Below are 20,651 nucleotides of genomic sequence, written 5' to 3' on the forward strand. Positions count from 1 at the left end.
AAACATGAACAATTGAAAGAGAAGGAAGGAAGGAGAAAAGAATGCTCATGAAGATGGATGTAAGGTTGGATGATCACGCAACTAGAAGGATGGTTGCTCCTAGATGAGTATGCTACCGCCACTTGAGGACACCATGGATCCTTCAAGATAAGACTAGAGAAGAAGGCTCAAAAGCTCTCCAATGCTCACTCAAAATTTGAGTATAGTTTCTTTACTCTAAATTCCAATCTGAAAAATACAAAGGGAGCACCTCTATTTATAGCCTAAGGTGCTGAAATGCAAGCTACACAAATTCAAAATCTCCCTCCTAAAAAGCTTCTAGAATCGGCGCCAAAAACAATGCATGAGGAAGGTGTGACCTCTTCCTTCACTTTGGCACCTCCTATTCTACTCCTACACCTATCTACTAATGCACCCCCCCCCCCTCCTAAAGCTCCTAACTAAAGCCTAAAAGATGCTATAACAATAGAGGTTTCTAATGTTTCCCTCTAAGCACCTTCAACCAAAGAAATTACAAAAAGAGAAAATAATTGTCCCCTAGCTCCTAAAGCTTTGAACATGCTTCTTGTAAGCCTTTGAGGTGGGCTTTGACCTCCATGGGCGTCTTCTATTTGCGCCTCTACCTCTTCTTGATCTTGATGATTGGCCTCCATGTCCACTTGAGCTTGATCTCCATCACCTAGTAAGACCAGTTAAAAAAGAGATTAAAGGGTGGTTGGGGGAGGTTCGCAGAGGACACCTTACCACCTAAATCATTGTTATAAAACTCAGGGAGGTAGAGAAGGATCCGAAAGGCGGCTCTACCCCCAGATGAGGGGGCAATGATTTAAGTTATCGCAGGTTGAAGTCTCGGGGAAGGTAGAGGGAGATCTGAAAGGCAGCTCTCCTTCCAGAGGAGCAAGGATGAAATCATGAGGTTGTCCCGCAGGGGACGTTTTCAGTTAAAGGAAAATGGCGTCGCCAAAAGCCCATGACTTTGAGATCGAAATAGAAAGGGGATCACACGGCGAGAGCCAGATCAGCAAAGTTTTGGGTGATAACGTAGAAATACGCCTGTCCTTTGGCAGATCAGGCGATCGAGATTTCAGATACTAAGATCGACCTACACCCTTACTGCCAAGTAAGTTAAACGTTATTGCTACAGACTAACCGTTTGTTTAAGTTAAGGTGATTTCTAGAGAATTAAGTACCTATTTGTGCGAAGTGCATTGGGTTGAGTAAAAACCAGCCAGTCATGCCAGGTGATCGTGCAAAAAATAAGTTAGAAGACCATATATATATACATATGTATGTCAAACAGTTTGAGCAGAATAAAAGTTATTACATACAAGTCAAAATTAAGTACAAGAGTTTCAAAGGTACAAGAATTTCAAAGGCGGTAAATTTGAAGTGGCGGATGGGAGCAGCAGTTAAGTCGGAGGCATGATCTTGCCATCCACCACTTCGTTGTACACCGAAAACTCTGAGAGGTCAAGGTCGGGAAACTTGCAAGCGAACTGCTCCAAGGCCGCTCCAAAGCCGGAAGTAAGAACTTGGGCAGCTTCAAGCTGAAGCTCGTCGATCTTCGTCTTGAACCCACTGTTCTCTTCACGAGCCTGGGTAATTTCAAGCTCGAGCTCGTCGACCTTCTTCTTGAACCCGTTGTTTTCTTCGCGAACTCGGGCAAGCTCGGCAGCAGTTTCGCTTAGTTCTTTGGAAGCCTTGTCCCGATCTTGTTCGACCTTCCCCAAAAGGGTCTCCCTCTCAGTTGACCTTTTCTCCAGCTTGGCCATTTTTTCGGTGTCAATCTTTCGAGCCTCCTCCAGCGTTGCAATTTTCTCCCTCATAGGGACGAGCTTGCTCTCCAACTCGACGGCGTCCTGAAGCTTGTCGTGCAATTTTCGGCGCAATTCAGCTTTGTCTTTGCGCAAGCTTCGGAGCTCTTCGTTGAGAGCGTTTTCAACCCGCGAGAACTCCAAGCCCTGCATCATCATATCGCATTTGATCTTCTCAGCTTCAACTCTCGCAGTGCTCGCCACTTCCTGATGGACGCGGTTATCGAGCTCAGACTTGTCCAAGGTGTCTTTTAGCCCTTCACCGACGATTTGGGGAAGACACTCGTCGACCATGGCGTGTAGGCGCATGGTGAAAGACTTCAAGGCTTCCTGGAGAGGAGCTGGAAGGCTTGGAGTTGTTGGAGGAGCTGAAGGTTGGTGCTCACCACCACCCTCGCAAGGTTGGATGGCGAGAGGAGCCTCGAGGCGTGGTGGTGAGGCGGGGAGTTCTGTTGCAGCTTGAGAGGAAGCTGTTCAGGTGCAACCTCAGCAGCCGAGGCGTTTGAAGCAAGAACGTCCCCAACGGACTCGAAGGGCGTGGAGGCGCTGGGGGGGTTCTCGACGTAGTCAGGAGGGGCGACCTCAGCTGCTGGTTGTTCAGTTGCAACTCCCCTTTTTCTTTTGCAGAACAGCCCGTCCTCGGTGCTCTCATCAGCTTCATCATCTGATACAACCCTGGGGGCCTTCCTCTTGGCCCTCTTGGGTAGTAATTTCTTCCGCTCAGGGGCGGGAAGAGCAGCAGCGTTAGACGGGCCAACTGGTGGAGGATTGCCTTGAGCAGCGGCGCTAGATTGTGGAGCTTGGCTGTGGAGCGTAGCTCAGCCATCCTTCCTTTTCCCAGCATCATATCTGCACAAAGAGGCCAACAATTACAAACCAGTATGCGCAGGAAGATGAGCAGTGTAAGTCAATGCATGGAATAAGTTAAGACTATGCGCGAATCAGAACAGCGACATCAAAGTAAAAAAACAGGGTGATGCGAATTCAAGCTAAGGGGACTCGGAGGTAGGACTTAAAGACGAACCTATATGAACGTCAAGTTAGCCTTCTTGGAACTCAAAGGCGATGATGGAGGAGGTGATCAGCGTCACGTTGGAGGAGGCGACTCCTTTCCAGAATTTGCATAAGTCTTTGTCGAGCTCCCCCATTTTCTCTGGCCCCCTATCCCTCCTGAAGCTAGCCTCTTTCTTCCCCTTGTTCACCCAATACAAGGGGAGCCCGTCGAGGAGGGTGGGGTCTTGATCGCTGCAGCAGACGCGCACGAATTTCCCTTTCCAATCTTTATAAGATTGCTGGAAGATGGAGAGGATGGACCTCCCAGCAACCCCATTGAGGCTGACCCATAGGCGATCACCCGAGTTCTTGGCCTCGAACAGGTAAAGGAAAACATCCACCGAAGCCAGATGCCCCAAGTGCGCACAAATGATTTGGTACGCCCTAACGAACGCCCAGCTGTTGGGGTGAAGCTGGGCGGGGGCTATGTCAAGCTCTGTCAGAAGCTCCCTCTCGAAGCGAGTGAAAGGGAATCAGAGCTTGACTTTCTTGAACATTGTGGTGTAGACAAAGCAGAAGGGCTCGCCGTCGCTTCCCTGGTTGTCAGTGCAAATGGGTTCTCCGGGAGGGCAGGGGCGAACGGACACCTTGTCGTCGTGTTCTTTGCTGAAAGAAAGGTGAGCTGGATCACCTCTCTTGAGGCGGATGGCGTCGACGTCGGTATTGATGGAGGAGGTCTCACCCAACAAAGTTGAAGAGGCCCAAGGGTACAGTTGCTTGTAGTTTGGGAGGGGCCTCACAACCGCGCTGGTGTGAGGTGGGTTTGGCTGCGGTTGGCTGGGTCGAGAAGACGCAGGCCTCGCGACCTGGCTCGAAGGGACGTTAGGATCCCTTGGTGGGTTGCAGGAGGAGGAAGGGTTGGCCCTACAAGTTTTCGTCGGAGGGTTTGGTGTAACTTTGGAGCGAGCCATCAGAAAAGCTGCAAAGAGAATGAAAAGGGAAGAGATAAGAGTTTGAAGCAGAGGGACCCAACAAAAAAGAAGAAGGCATAGAGGATAAGGGGGGCTCGCAGAGAAAGGGTTAGAAACCCTAAGCGCAGAAAAAAGCGAAGCTTGGAAAAACATCCCACAACGTATGCTCCAGACAGTTAATGGATGATGCAAACCGTTTAAAATGCAGCAAATATCAGTGGGAGTGAGAAAAGGGTTACCTTTTGATGATCGAAAGAGCGTTCAGTAAAGGATGTTTGAAGGAGTCGAAGTTTTCGCTAAAGCGTTTCGAGAGCTTGGAGTGAGGAAGAAGATAATGAAACAGTAAAGTGGTGCGAAGTGTTTAAGAGTTTCGAACGTTGCGAGAAGCGCAAACGTCAACGAATAATGGTCGTTGATGAGTCCACGTGTCGAATGATCGAAGGGGTTGGTGAAATGTCAAATCAGTGAACAGTATGAGCGCCAACGCGCACGGCCACGTAGGTCGCCGAAAATTCAACCCTTTAGTCTTTTCGCTGAACAAGTCGCAGCTCAAGACTGGGGGGCTTGTGTACCGACCAGGTCATCGGGTATGATGACGTGTCTAGCACGTGACTATATGGGGCGTGCTCAGCAGAACACGTGGACAAGAGAAAGATGAACAGTTCAGAAGTGAGCATAGTCGCTGATTCGTGGATCCGACGTTCTATAGTAAACATGATCGGTTGTCGTCGGGGTTGTGTGTCATCGACACGGTAGATAATGGAAGATCCGGTGGTCTGACATTGCCGAATCTCCCAGTAAGCTTAGTTAAAGCTGCAGGAGGCTCAGAAGAGTGAGTTCAAGCGTGTAAGTTCAGTAAGACAATTGTTGCGCCAGCATAGGGCGTGAAGGTCGTGTGGGTTGAAGGGAACAACTTGCCCATCAGCGACAAGATTCCCAGAGTGGAAATTCGTTGGTGGCAAGGTTTCCTCAGCTAGAACAGGCATGGCGTAGCAATAAGGAAGGTGCCACTTGCGACAAGCGATATCACAGAGATTTTACTGCATCCGATACTCCCCTTGTCAGGTGGTGTTCCAGAGCATATTACGTGCTAGATTACTCCTTGAGTAGGAGACTTAGCCGCGCGACTGGTTATTACACAGAAATAACGCTCAAGTTACCCCAACCTAGATGACGACACGTGTAGGGTTGGATGCTACCTGTTACCCCAACCCAGATGATGACACGTGTAGGGTTGGATGCAATATGGAAATGACGCTCGAGTTATCCTAGCTCAGATGATGACACGTGTAGGGCTGGGTGCTACCTGCTACCCCAACCCAGATGGTGACACGTGCAGGGTTGGATGCGAGCCACGCGTCCAAAGCGTAACTGCCTGGAGAGAGAAAAAACCTAGCTATAAAGGTAAATTTAACAGAATTTGCAGAGGTACGTTTTCATTACGGCTCATTATTCTGGGTTGAGTGCACTTTAGTACGGTTCTACAGAGTATAGTTTTCTCTCAGTTTTTGGGTGTTCTTGTCACTGACTTGAGCGTCGGAGCGCCACCGGCCGCAGAGGCGCCACCTTGTGTTTTTCAGGTTCTCAGAGAGGCTATCTGTGGTGTGGACTTGAAGGACACATGGTGTCAAGCTGGTGAGGGAGATCGTGACGAGGCAACGCTCTTGCGCCTAGGTCAACCGACAGGATCAGAATCTTTTCGCAATGAATAAATATAGATTATCCGCCATCTAATAAGAACAAATCAGATTATCTAGCATAATTTTCTAGGAAGATTGTCTAATCAGAAGAATAGAATAAATAACAAAGCATGAGCAACAACAAGACTAAAGAGAGATCAGGACACAAGAATTTATCGTAGTTCACTTAAACCCGGGCTACTTCCATTTTCCTTGATAAACTGCTTAAGAACTTCCACTAACCAACTGGTTACACGAGTATTCTGTCCTCTCTAGTTTACAACGAGTATTCATACCTCTCCAGATTACACCTTCTTACCCTTCCTAAGATTAAGAACACTTAAAGAAACAAGAAACACTCTAAAAAAAGTACAAAGAAAGATTACATGGGTAGTGAAGTATTACAATGGTTTCATACTCAACTCAAAAGACTAGATTAGGCGCTTACGCTCAATACAAAAAGTCTAGATTTGCAATCTTCTTATTTGTTTTCACTTCAAATTTGTTCAATAAACTAATTCAAAAGTATTTGTAATATGGGTAAGTATGAACAAATCAAAACATAATCAGAAAATCATTTTATTCTAGATAACGCGTGATACTAAAATAGAGTATTTTGAGATTTTTAATTTATTCAAATTGTTTTTATTTAAATAATATTTGGAGATATTTTCAGTATATCAAGAAGATATTCATAACACTTATTTGAATAAAACTATTTAGGAAAAGATGGATTTTAAAATATATACAAAAAAATAGTATCTGCACTGATTCAAATCTTTGTGTTGTTAGGCATAATAACTTTTTGATTGAGCACGTTTTTAGTAAATATATGATTTCATAATATTTCATTTAACAGTTGTGGTCAAAACTTGTTACTCTTTCAACACATTTTTCAAATCGTCTAATGTGAATAGAATTGTAGATGCTCGAATAGTCTACTCTATATTGCAACTTCAAAACGTTGTTAGATCAGACATGATAAAAACAAACCATTCAATTAGTTAGTTATCATCAAAACATGAGAACATAAACTTCACATTTAATATCATGATCAACAGACTGCCTAATAGACCATTAGACAATGACTGTCTAACCCATCACTGGAAGATGATTGTCTAACGAATATTACAGTTGTAGAAACCTTATTTAGATCTTTCAATATACAAGTAAGCCATTGAAGCGATTTTTGTTATCATCAAAACATAAAAACATGATTCATAAAATGTCTAGAGTTGATAAAACCGTAAGATACTTAACAAATCTATAGAAAAATCGTCCATGGTCTCAACACTTTTTTCCATAATTTCTTAAAAAAATTATGTGTTTCTTATTTGAAAGACATTTGAAAATAAATTTTAAATGATTTCTTCTACCTTTAATATAATTGAAAGTGATTTATTAGAAATGTGTATAATATGCAATAAGAATCTAGAGTTTTGACCAAGAAACTCCTACCATTTCGACCAACATTGGAAAACATTTGAATTTATGTACATTGAATGGTTTTGGAAGTCATGTTGATTTTATTGTATTAAAAAAAAAATTCAATTCCATTTGACTTCTTAGAAGAGTAAGTTTTTATGTAGATAATGTAGTGCAAGAATTAAAAATCAGAACAATTTGTAGAATTGATAAAATAAGTTTGTTTTGATGGACCGAAGAATTCATAAAATGGACTGGACTAGACTAAAAAAACAGTAACCTAAATTAAATAGTGAATTTTGGTTAGACCCATTTAACTAGCGACACTAAAGGACCTTGGATGGCTATATTGATAAGTTTATGGATCTATATGTTAAATTTTTTTTAAAATTAAAAACTAGCAATTATTTTATTAAAGCATATAAATGTTTTAGAATTTATATATCAAAAATTGAAATGAATTTCATTCATATAACTTAAATTTTAAAATTAAGTATTTTATTATTTTCTTTTATCACGTGTGCGAACTTATCATATACAAACTTAGACATCTAATAACTGTAACGTATTGTAATTAACTTTCCCACCTAATTGATTTAGCTTTTTTAAACAAATAAGATTTTCTTTGTCTATTTAAAATATGGATAAGATTATACCAATATAATTTTTTATTTGATCCATCAGGTTTAGTCATGTTTTCATGAAAGCAATTTTTTTTTTCTTTTGAAAATTGATTATATTTAAATGTTGATGCATAGTATTAGAAATAAAAAATTGGTGATATATACTTGTATTTGACTCAAAAATACTTTTTGACTAAAATATTTAAATTCTTAGTATATAATAATAACGGTTATATCATATGAAACCGAATTGAAGTGACCTAGGTGGTTTAACAGAGCACGTAACTAGAACACTGACTGAACTTTTGTTCCTCGTCTATAGTTGTGGTTGATGCCTTTATCATATTTCCACCTCAGATACACATTTGCGAAGATCAGGATCCCCTGCAGGTGCAGGTGTATTTGCAACTCTGCACCACCACCAACACTTGTTTCTCTTCATCATGCCCCATTCAACCAACCTCTTTCAATTTTCTACTCACTCTTGCATCAATTCTCAAACACCCTTATCCATGTCAAGTCCATCCATGCACAGATTATTAAGAATTGGGTATCCACTGAAAACTACCTGGCCGCAAAACTCATCAGAATCTACTCTGATTTGGGTTTTCTTTTCCCTGCCCGCAAGGTGTTTGATCAATGTTCTCTACGGGGTACCGCTGTTTGCAATGCCATGATGGCTGGGTTCCTGAGGAACCAGCAACACATGGAGGTTCCCAAGTTGTTCAAAATGATGGGTTCTGGTGATATAGAAATCAATAGTTACACGTGCATGTTTGCTCTCAAGGCATGCACCAGCTTGTTGGATGATGAAATTGGTATGGAAATAGTTATGACAGTGTTTCAAAGGGGGTTTCATTTGCATCCGTTTGTTGGTAGTTCGATTGTTAATTTTTTTGTGAAGTGTGGTTATTTTGATGATGCGCGAAAAGTCTTTGATGGGATGCCGGAAAAAGATATTGTATGCTGGAATTCTATGATTGGTGGTTATGTACAGGAGGGACTCTTCAATGAGGCAATTAAAATGTTCCTTGCGATGATTGGAGGTGGGTTAAAGCCGAGTCCAGTGACAATGGTGAGCTTACTCAAGGCGTGTGGAGAGTGTGGACTTAAAAAACTAGGAACCTCTGCTCATGGTTGTGTCATTGCTTTAGGTATGGGGAATGACGTATTTGTGCTTACTTCGTTGGTTGATATGTATAGCAATTTAGGTGACACAGACAATGCTGCTTTGGTTTTCAATGGCATGTTCAATAGAAGTTTGATTTCGTGGAATGCTATGATTTCAGGATATGTTCAAAATGGTTTGATACCTGAATCTTTTGCACTCTTTCGTAGACTAGTCCAAAGTGGTTCTGGGTTTGATTCTGGAACCTTGGTGAGCCTTATGCGAGGATGTTCTCAAACATCTGACTTGAAAAATGGAAGAATCCTCCATTCTTGTATTATTAGAAAAGGAATTGAATCGAACATAGTTTTGTCCACTTCAATTGTTGACATGTATTCTAAATGTGGTGCCATAAAGCTAGCAACTACTGTTTTCGGAAGAATGGAAAAAAAGAATGTAATTACATGGACTGCCATGCTGGTGGGTTTATCTCAAAATGGCTATGCAGAGGATGCCCTTAAATTATTTTGTCAAATGCAAGAAGAAAAAGTGCTCGCCAATTCTGTCACTCTTGTTAGCCTTGTGCACTGTTGTGCCCACCTAGGATCTCTCAATAAAGGAAGGAGTGTCCATGCTCATTTGATCCGGCATGGCTATGCATTTGATGCAGTTAATATGTCAGCGTTGCTTGATATGTATGCCAAGTGTGGTAAAATTCGCTCTGCTGAGAAGTTATTCAATAAGGGATTCCATTTAAAAGATGTTATACTATGTAACACTATGATTATGGGTTATGGAATGCATGGTCTTGGGCATTATGCTCTAGGTGTATATGGTAGAATGATAGAGGAAAGGCTCAAACCAAATCAAACAACATTTGTTTCTTTGCTAACAGCTTGCAGTCACTCAGGCCTAGTTGAAGAGGGTAAGGCTTTGTTCGACTGTATAAAAAGGGATCATAATATTAAGCCTCAGGAAAAACACTATGCTTGTCTTGTGGATCTCCTTAGTCGAGCAGGCCGCCTCAAGGAAGCAGATGCATTGGTGAAACAAATGCCCTTCCAACCGAGCACTGATGTGCTTGAAGCTTTGCTCAGTGGTTGCAGAACCCATAAGAATATTAACATGGGGATACAGATAGCAGATAGATTAATTTCCTTGGATTACTTGAACTCTGGAATTTATGTCATGTTATCAAATATTTATGCCGAAGCAAGAAGATGGGAATCAGTGAATTACATACGAGGCCTCATGAGGATGCAGGGCCTGAAAAAGGTACCTGGCTATAGTTTGATAGAAGTAGGGAATCGGGTATACACATTTTTTGCTAGAGATGATTCACATCCTCGTTGGTCAGATATATATCAATTATTAGAAAATTTGAGACTTGAGGTGGAGGCAGAAGGTTACATTCCTGATACTAGTTGTGTTCTTCGTGATGTAAATGAGCCAATGAAGGTTAAGTTACTCTGGGGACACAGTGAGAGACTAGCCATTGCATTTGGTCTTTTAAGCACTCCATATGGAAGCTTGATTAGGATCACCAAAAACCTTCGTGTATGTGTTGACTGTCATACTGTTACCAAATACATATCAAAAATAGTTCAGAGGGAAATTATTGTCAGGGATGCTAATCGTTTCCATCACTTTGTTAATGGGAAATGCTCATGTAATGATTACTGGTAATGAGGACTTGCTGAAAAGCTTTGAGCAAGTAGCAAAAGCTACTTTAATGAGGACTTAAATGAACATGACTAAGTTCATGACATGCTTGCAATAAGAGAAATATAGTTATTTCATAGTTTAACTTTACCAACCAGTCAATTGTGTTAGTGCGGTGTGTTGCAATTCATTTTTTTTTTTCAAAATGTCATTGTCGTGGTTGGAATCACTTTAGAAATTCCACACTTTGGTAGTTGTGTAAGTAACATGGGAGTTGGTGAACTTGACAATCGTCTCAATAAATTAATCATGGCAAGAACATTAGAGCTCTTATGAGATTTGGTAAACTCCTGAAGTCGCCTCTATTTGAATATAAATATTTCATTATTTGAAGTTTACATATAAAAACTCTGTTTTTATGCACTTTGTATGAACATATGAAACTAGGGAGGACAATGGTAGTGTAGCTTTTAAATAAAAAGATTAAAGGAAAGGCTTGAATTTTAAATGAGTTTTTTGGGACATTGGTATAGTTTATTAAGAAAGACTTGTCAATTTAGTTTTTAAGTGTTGGACAGTTTCAAATTATTTTTTTAATGTTATCTTTTAAAGTACTCTAAAATAATGTTTGGTTTTTACATTTGTAATGTTTTAGATAGGTCCTTTTATACACTATTATTATTGAATGCAATTTATTTTAATCATAATATATAAAGGTTAATATACATTTTAATAATAACATATATGAATCTACCTAAAATTTTAGGGATCAAATACATAATTCTGTCAATTTATTAGATAAATAAAAATTTCTTTAAGAGAAGATGAAAACATTGCTTGGACGAATAAATAAACATACAATACTGCCAATAAATAAATTTTTTAAAGAATAGTTTATAAAGTATATCAATGATATTGTGATTTATTTTTTCAGATTAAATATATAAATCAAATAAATAAATTATGGAAAAGATAATAAGACACTTTAAAAAAAACGCTCCGTTTTTAAACCATGTTTGTGTTTTTTCTTTTGTAAATTCGTTACTTTTACACGTTTTTTGACACCTAAATGCCTAATATAATTTTATATTTAATCTTTTTCTTTTAGCTTTGAATTAAGATTGCCTTTTTGTCATAGGACGTGGTTTCTTTTTGTTTAAACGACTTTATTTTGAAATTGTTTTCTGTGTTTTTTATTCAATTGATAATGTTGTTTTTGCAAAAAAAAAATAAAAAAAAATAGGTTCCATATAAAAAAAGCGATTTGATTTTTTAAAACTTTACTTTATCTATTAATAAACTTTTTTAAAAGTTGAATAAATTAAAGGCGAAGATTTGACTTTTAACCAAAATCAACAAATATACAAATAAGTAATGGAAAAAAAATATTCGAAATTGGAATCTATCAATTTCTACATCATAAAAAAATTGTTTCTAAAATTTAAAAAATTTATATAAAAATGACATTTGATATAGAAATATGTAATGATATAGTATATGAACTAAAATTCTATCAAGAAATATCACTTAATTGTGTAAAAGACATCAAACTAGAAAAAATCACAAAGAATTTTGAAAATAACACACCTTATACGACTGATACCCTTTCATTTGAAGGGCTTCTGGATGTTTGGATTTGATCAAGCAAGGGTTTCGTACCCGACGACCACGAAAGACATTCTTACGCATAATCAACAAATTTACCATTTGGTCCAATCTCATTATGGAAAGGACAAGCTTTACCAATTTGATGAGCCCCATATCTGCATGGACTCCAGTTTTGTCCTTTAGTGTGTACATTCAAATCCCAAATATTTATTCTATTTATTTTTTATAGCAAGTACTCCCACTTTTCTTCCCTTTCACAAAAGTAAAACAAAGCCAAAACAAATTCCACCGTTAATTTAATGAAAGTTGGATATAAGAATTACTAAGCATTAACGTTTTTTTTCTGGGGTATATGTTAAAACGTTTGGTTTGAACTGGAATGAATCTTCAATTATGGTCGTAGAAAACAATCCCTGGATGATGAAATGAAGTGCTAGTTCCACATGTGCAAACAAACTAAAGTCAAAATAAATCTCTTCTTCACATGCAACAATTGCCACCATGCCTTTGAAATTTGATGAATCCTTCAATCCACGCCGCGATTACCGTTTGAAGATATCCGAAACCAAACAATTACCTTAAAAAAATGCAGAAAGTCTAACTTGTGGGAGCGTTTTATAACTTGGGCAACTGGGGTCTGGTGTGAAGACTAAAGCATGGTTGTTGACAAAATTGAACATAAGCCTTTTGATAAACCAATAGAGTCGTTGGTTGTATTATATTTTATGTTCTCTTGAAAGTGATAGGCTACGTAATTTAATATTTTGGGTGTTGGCCCATCCGTCAAAAATTTGTCTCCTTTTTAAAACATGCCTACTTTTTTGACCATGGATCATAAAATCAGGACCAACTATAAAACCATGTCTTTGTCTTGAACCCTTCATAGTTAGCCCTTTGGTTGTTTGTGAGGATTACCGGGAAGAAAATTTGTTTCATTGTCAATTTCTGTACTTTAAAGTGCCTCAACCTCACAAAACTAAAAGCCAAAGACAAATCTGTTTAATTGGGGTACTACAATGGGTAACACCTTTGGTGCAAAGAAGACCACAAAGGTCATGAAAATTGATGGTGAGACATTCAAGTTGAAGACCCCAGTGAAAGTTGAGGAAGTGCTTAAGGATCACCCAGGTCTTGTTTTGCTAGACTCTGAGGCAGTTAAGCACTATGGGGTGAGAGCAAAGCCTTTGGAAGCTCACAAGGAGTTGCATCCAAAGAGGCTCTATTTTCTTGTGGAACTTCCCAAGGAGATAAAGCCAAGAAGGGTTCGTTCTGGCATTAACATGAGTGCCAAAGATCGCCTAGAGAACCTAGTGCTTACTAGGAGATCTGCTTCTGATCTTTCAATCATGAAGCAAAGCAACATGAGTGATGGTGAACAAGGCAACAACAAGGAGAATAATAATGGTGGGGTGAGGTTGAAAATGAGGCTTCCAAAAGCTGAGGTGGAGAAGTTGATCCAAGGTAGCAAAGATCAAGCCGAGGCAGCTGAGAGGATCGTGAAACTATATATGGCCAATGGCAGCAGAGAAACCGAGGAAAATGGTGAAAAGATGATGCTGTTCGATCAACAAAAGCAGTGCAAGGGTGACACAGTTAAGGAGAGTACAAAGGTATGTGATATTTGTTCTCATGCCATGTTCTCCATTGTTTAATTTTGTTAACTCCTTATTTTTTTTATTGTTAATTATTTGAATCATTTTGGATTTGTACAAACTTACTTTTCTAAACCCGTCTAAAGATATCATTGGAATTTTCGCTGCATTAAACAACTATGATGTATGAAAATTGTGGAATTTTCAATTTTTTTTTATTTCACAATATTCCTCATTGTCCATATTTGCAAAGGAAAAAAACTTTGACTTTACTTTGATAGAATTTCATAATAAAGTAAATTGAAGAAGATGAGACATTTAACTTATTAGGTTCTCTAAGTAAAATAGGCTAATGGTGTTTGAATTTTCCAGAGATGGTATATTTAAACGGAATATTTCAACCGTCTTAAGGTTTCTTGAAAGAGTTTTATCAAAACTTTTGCCCTAAAAACTTTTTTAGTTGATAATTTCTCCAAAAATGAATGACCAGGAAGGATCCCAAGAATAAATGGGGCTGGAAGAACGCTTAAAAAATATTTTATTTTAAAATTGTAGGAATTGAAAAATGAGATAAGTTTATAAAGTACAAAAATTATGGATGATGTGATATAAAAAAATAAAAAAAGAAAATAAAATTGTACCATTGTACCCAAATACTATAATATATAAAAAAAAAAAATTCCTTTAAAGTATTTTGATTCTCTTAATTTGACCAAAATAATTCTTAGAGTATTTTACTTTTTAATAACATGCAACAACCGAACAAGAGGTGTATGACATCTGAATGTTGTGTGCATTCGAATTTGTTGGTTCTGCATAGGATATGGTTGCACGTAGTTTGCATAGTGCATATTGACTTGAAAAAAATAATAGGGTTGAGATATATTATTTAAGTATACTTGTATGAATGTGTGTGTAACTATCTTTTACAATATTGTCTCAAAATGGATTTGTAGAGACTAATTTGTTTGCTTGAAACTCTTGCAGAAGAGGGTGAGCTTTATGGCAATGAACGAAGGAGGGACTCAAGTAGCTGTGGTTTCATAATTAACCACTCACCAACCGAAGGAGCTTTTGTTACACATAGTTAAATAAGAGTCATGTTATTTATACAATGCATACAATCTCAACTGGTTAAACTTTTATAGGTGTTTGTGTATTAGTTTATAGAACAGATGAATATTAGTCAAAATTAATTGGTGATGTTGTGCACCACCTGTTTGACCTGTGGCTACTTCTAAAACCATGTATTTTGTATACATAGCATTGCTCCTAAAACGATGATGTGTACATATTTTGGGGTATCTATGATCTCCTCACGTAGAGATGATACGTTATGAATTGATGAATTGATGTTAACTTTCTAATTTTCTCTTACACTTCTCCCAGATGTTTACAATTACCATATTGTTAAGCTCCAATTATAACTAGTATCAAAAGAAGAACAAGGGGGGAAATGGTAAATTACTGGTAGATGACTTCTTAATCAGAAGTCAAGTAAAGGTGAATCTTAAATAAAAGACAGAAATTTGGATGCAGGGGAGGTGGGTAATCTTTTAATTGATTAAATTTAATATTGTTTAAAAAACTAAAAGTGTTTTTAGCAACTGGCTATTGCAACTGCCCAACTCAAAATTCTATTAACTTTGTGAGTCAATTAGGTTAGATATATATGAATTAGTTAGGTTGTTAAAATAATAGTTGCTTAAATATATAAACAGTTTTTCTTTTACGTACGATATGACCAATTCAATAATTTATTTACTATCAATTTTCTCTAAATTATGTGGTTGGGTCAGTTTTAAAGTGTTAATTTTCCATTGTCTTTTTGTGTATTTTTTTTTCTACTCTCTTATTAAAGTTTTAAATTAGTTTCAGAATCTTCAATTTGAGAGATGTGTAACTCCTAGAACAGGTTTCAATGAATCCAATCCTCTTGGTTCATTGAATTTCTTTGTAAGAATTTAAAACCCATAAATAAATACATAAATAAACTTATTTATAAATTAACATTAACTTGAGTTAGAAAAATATTTCTTAAAAAAACCTAACATAAGAGAACATTTATACATTAACATACAAAGTTAATTTTAGTTTATGTAAGAATTTATTTTTTATTATTTTTTAAATGTTTAAAGACGGATTTACTCAAACGGTGTTAAGTTCATTGTTTTATGTTTTTTGTTTTCTATTTTCTGTTTACTAATTTGTTTTCAAGGTTAACAAAAATCAGAAATTTTTCTCTTCTCCCTCCTTATTCTCTCTCTCTCTCTTTTCCGCAAACTTTGTAGATGGAAAGAAGAAAGAGTAAGCAGAGATGGTACCACTAGGAATATTTTGAATTCTCATACAGTGAATGACAGAATTCTCATACAGATAATTACACAAGTACCTAGTTTCAAGCTTCTTGTTACTATTAAATATTATATCCAATACCCTAAACTCCGGTGTAATATGTATTGGATATCTCAAACTATTTAACTAAATATGTGTGATGAAGTCATGAGTATTGAAGACAATATTTGCTACCTTATGAGAGTGTAGGTAGCTTAGTATAGTACTTTGATTTATTTTCTATCTCAAGCATATGATGAAGACTCAAAGTACAAAATTTTTTTTTTTCAAAAAGGTTAAACTATTTTAAATAACTAAAAAGTGTTTGAATCAATTAAAAGTGCTGACAACTTGTTAAAACTTTTGTTTCAGAAACACTCTAACTTTTTCAATTGGTTAAAACTTGTTTCAATTGGTTTAAATTTTCTTTTTTTCTAAAAAGTACAATTGAAAAAAAGTACAATTTTTCAATTGGTTATTTGAAGAAACAATCCATCAAAATTTTTATGATGTGTTTTCTTTTAGAAGTTGTTTTGAGTTAGTTTTGTTTCCAAATTTTCAGTTTTAACTATTTTTTTTATTAAAATTTGTTTCAAACTAACTAAGTTTTTTTTAGAATAATCAACCTGTTATTTTCACATTTAACTTGTTGTTTTCTTAACAGACTTAAAACTAATTTTAAAATTTTATTTATGTTTTAAGCTAATAAAAAGAGGTTTTGTATTCTGAATTACATTAATCTTCACTGCACAAATACATACGGTTTTCAAAGCTTGAGAAACTTCTGAGTGATTTTTTTTTTAGAGTTTTGAGTCTTTGTGAGTTCTTTGTGCAGTCATTTTCATCACTAGCTTGAGATTAAAGGATTCATCAAAGTGTTGCAGTTTGGAGGTCTTTATTTGTGTCTTCTAAGTCTGCAAGTGTATTCATTTCATATTACTTATGTTTTGTAAGGCTGTATTGATTTACTTCTAAGATAGTGTTTCTTGAAGCATATCATTGTTGTAATAGTGTCTTACAGAGTGTATTTGTAGTTCTGGTAGGGTTCAAAAGTTGTTCTTGATAAATATTTTGTAAAAGATTCTTGTGATTTAGTAAAATCCATCTTAGTGTGAGATGGCACTGGATGTAGCTCAGTTTCGAGTGAACCAGTATAAATCTTTGAGTGCTTTAAACCTTTCTTACTCATTGCTTTCATTTTATGCATAATTGTGCAATCTAGTGTGAAATTATTAATCTAATGTTTTACGAATCAATCAATTGTTTTTCATTTGTTGATTATGTTATCAAAATTTTAATTTGTTAACAAGAAAGGCAATTTGTTAAATTTTCTTGACTGGAACTTGAATCTCAATTTCAATATGTTCTTTTGAGATTTAATCTGTTAAATTTGGGTATCTAGGATTGAAATCATGATCTGTAGTTTTTCAAGAAAAAAATGATAAAAATTCTTTTATGTGAATATTTTGAAATAGGTTTTGGTTTTGCTTAAGGGAAAATATTAATCTGTTGTTTTTATAAATTGTGTTGGTCATAGCTCGGTCCTCGATAGCAATGTTGTGATAGCTCGATGCTTGGGTAGGGTAGGGGACAACTCGATTGTTGGGCCGGGGTGAAATTTGCGTAAGTGGCCTTTTTCAAGGATGGGCCCAAAGTACGCAGGAGGGTCGTTACGTAAATAAATCGATATACACGTGCTTATAGATATATTTGGAGCGGTGAATATAATATTTATTATTATTATGTATAATTGTTATTATTGCGTATATTTATATTTGATATTATTGTGTAATTGATATTATTACGTGGCAATATTTTTCTGTTGTATGTTTGTTGCACGTGACTAGTTTCTAGTGACCCTAAGTAAATAGGGAGATGCATTGATAATGGAAAGTGGGTCAACGGATAACACCGAAGGAGTGTCAGTGCTTGTTGCATGTGGTTTTCTATTAGAAACGAAAGCTAACATGATTATTTTTTCAGTTAAGATTTGCTTATCTCCAGGGAGAATGGTTGCATGTTGCATGTACCGTTATAAAAGGGGCCTAAGACCCCAGATGAAGGTATGTTGTTTTTTACACACTAAACTAAATTGATACTTTTGGTGAACCCTATCTGACTTGATCGTCGGAGTGTAATCAACAGGTAGGGCGTCCTCTGTACCAACGGAGCCTTATTCTAGCATCGAGAAGGATACGTGAGCCTAATTCCCGAAAGAGTATTCCAGGAGGAGGCGTTCAACCTAGTCAACCAACGGGAGAGTCAACCGGCGAGAACATAAACAATCTATTATTTTTCTTATAGTAGTACTTTGTTAAGGAAATTTCAACCAGTTATTTCATAAAATAATCTGTTATTTTTCTGTTGAGATTGTATATTGTGATATTTGCGAAAATTAGCCTAAGTCCAAATCACCCTCCCTCTTGAACTTAGACTCCAATAGGTTCAACAATATGTGCTAAATAGTTACAAAAATGTCACCGCATTTTTTTTTACACTGGTTCTCATTTAATTGACCTAATATATCGTTGTAGAAAGTGTTATTTGCACTAATGTCTTTGCCTTGCCATTTAGTCTGTATGAAGTGTACTTTCTCCCTATACAAGGAATATCTAACAACTCCATCCTCTTATTGAAACTATTGAAATCGGATATCTCCCTACTTTCACTTCTTCCATAACTAACTCCCCTACGCTTTTCCTTCTTCGTGAGGGCATTAAAATCACCAAGGATACACCAAGATTTACAAGCATCGTTATCTCTTAACTTGGATAACTCCTCCTATAAACTAATTTTATCCTTGATATTGCATGACAAATACATATTAACAATGACGACAGGGATATTCTTATCCAAGAATTTACCAAAAATAATCACAAATTGCTTGTTAGAGATGTGCCTAGAACATTCAAAAAACCGTTATGCCAAACAGTAAGAATCCCATCAAAACCATTTGATTCTTCACTATGAACTAACTCGATGTCATTGTCCCCCCATAACTGATAGCATTTTGTTTTCTGATTTTAGATAACAATGTTTCTTGAATACAAAGCATATTAATCCCTTCCACTTTAATAAGCTCATTTAGATACCTCCACTTTACAAGGTTCCCCAACCCTCTAGAATTCATGGATGCGATGATCGTAAGTCACAGAAACCTCCCTCCCCAACCCCTTCAAGTTTTTTTTTTGTCTTTGTCTTCGAGTTCTTCTAACCTGACAAAAATCTTTTTCTCATCCCCTTCTAGGTAACCCCAATCTATTTACCCAATTCTCAAAGTCTGATAATTTCTAAATTGTCATGTTTCAACCAAAACAGTCGATTACAGTTATCAATACCATTATCAGAAACAACATTGCTAATTTGGGAGAGATTTGACCTTATTTATTTTCTTCCTTCATGTGTGTTGTGTTTACTTGACTCTCCAATCCAAAAGTTCCTTCTTTTCGCATACTCTCTAAGATTGCTATATGCAGCCTTGAGATCCACCATCACCAGAAAAGAGGTTCCCGAGTCACACTCTTTCGTCGCTGAAGAAGACGTCGTTCCCGTGTTGTCCATCGTTAGAAGAGAGAAGATCGAGTTGCATTCTACCGTCGCCGGAAAGGAGAAGGTCGAGTTGCGCTCTGTCATCGCGGGACCCGTGTCATCGCCATTGACAACTCGATGGGCAAAGACGGAGTTGTGTGGAGTGACGTTGTCGCGCAACTAGGGTTTCCTTATTCTTAAAATTTGTATTGAAAAGTTTTTGTAATGTAAAGATTTCAAAAAATAGAGCATGAATATTTTCTATATCAAAGAGTTTTTAAAAATATATGTTTAGTGGAATAATATCCAGTTTAAATATAATTATGCCACAATGTTCTGTTTTAATATTAACTTGGGAAGAATTTGAAAGTTCATTAAAGTTGAAAAAATTGAGAAAAGAAAGTCTCAATAAATCACAAATATTATAAGATATTTTTTCAGTGATATCCACTAATTAAATTATAAATTATAATATTCACTAATACTTATTTTATTCCCAGATATTACCAAAAGGACTTAAAGACGCGAGTAAAGCTGAAAGTTGAAGTTTCCATTTTTAGTGTATAATGAAAAAACAATGAAGCGAAGAAGCGAGATTTGCACAAATCAAGAGTAAAGCAATATAAAGGAGAAGCGAACGAATATTTTCTAAAGAGAAGGATGTTCCAAAGTGCAAACAAGTGACAACACGTATTAAAGACGAATATCATAACTTTCCTATTTGAGTATTTGATACAAAGAATAAGATGAACAGTGCAGAAATAGAAAGATTCAAGTCCAGAGATATTCAAACCTCAACGGATAAAGTTCATACATATGAATAAATTATTTGAAGAGCAAATACATGTTAAAGACGCACAGATTTCATCAAAGCCAGTATTTCCATATTGTGCATTTATCACATGGAAGATAATAAACAGAATGGGAAAGAGAATATCCAAGTACATAATTGATTCTAGCTTCATCAAATCAAATACAGTTAAAGAAACATTTTAAAATGTTTATAAAGATTAAAGAAGTGCATATTGCATTAAAACATAAATTTTTATATCAAGCGTCTAGCGCATTGGAGATGAAGAACAACGTGGCATATCTGAGTTGATATTGAAGTAAAGAATATTAAAGCATCAATGTTCATATTGGAAGAAGATAAAGAAATTATTTGGAATTCCTTACACGTAAAGAATAATCAAAGCTATTATTTCCTTATCAAGTTTCTAACTACTATGAAGAATGAAGAACCTTGAAGCTGAGCTTTGATGTTTCAAATCTATGATGAAGGTTGAAGTTGTGCTGCTTTTGGTTTAAGTTTAG

The 20,651-nt window shown here is 36.6% G+C and overlaps 2 protein-coding genes across 2 annotated transcripts; both read left to right on the top strand.

The window, feature by feature from the left end:
- Positions 1 to 7,765: 7,765 nt before the first annotated feature.
- LOC137810815 (pentatricopeptide repeat-containing protein At3g12770) lies at positions 7,766 to 10,433 on the top strand. Its single transcript, XM_068612270.2, is given in 3 exon segments — positions 7,766 to 8,659; positions 8,795 to 10,230; positions 10,232 to 10,433. Coding segments are annotated over 3 exon segments (2,385 nt in total). The 5' UTR covers positions 7,766 to 7,836; the 3' UTR covers positions 10,358 to 10,433.
- Positions 10,434 to 12,724: 2,291 nt separating this feature from the next.
- Positions 12,725 to 14,842, top strand: LOC137810817 (uncharacterized protein At1g66480). Its single transcript, XM_068612274.1, has 2 exons — positions 12,725 to 13,493; positions 14,463 to 14,842. The coding sequence occupies exons 1-2, from the start codon at positions 12,900 to 12,902 to the stop codon at positions 14,520 to 14,522; spliced, it is 654 nt and encodes a 217-aa protein (XP_068468375.1). The 5' UTR covers positions 12,725 to 12,899; the 3' UTR covers positions 14,523 to 14,842.
- Positions 14,843 to 20,651: the final 5,809 nt, after the last annotated feature.

This window comes from Phaseolus vulgaris, chromosome 2, assembly GCF_051622355.1.
Source record: "Phaseolus vulgaris cultivar YP4 chromosome 2, ASM5162235v1, whole genome shotgun sequence".
Taxonomy (NCBI): Eukaryota; Viridiplantae; Streptophyta; class Magnoliopsida; order Fabales; family Fabaceae; genus Phaseolus; species Phaseolus vulgaris.

Coding starts and splice junctions, on each gene's coding strand:
- LOC137810817 (XM_068612274.1), top strand. CDS start 12,900: ATGGGTAACACCTTTGGTGCAAAGAAGACCACAAAGGTCATGAAAATT. Junction 13,494..14,462: donor CAGTTAAGGAGAGTACAAAG/GTATGTGATATT, acceptor AAACTCTTGCAG/AAGAGGGTGAGCTTTATGGC.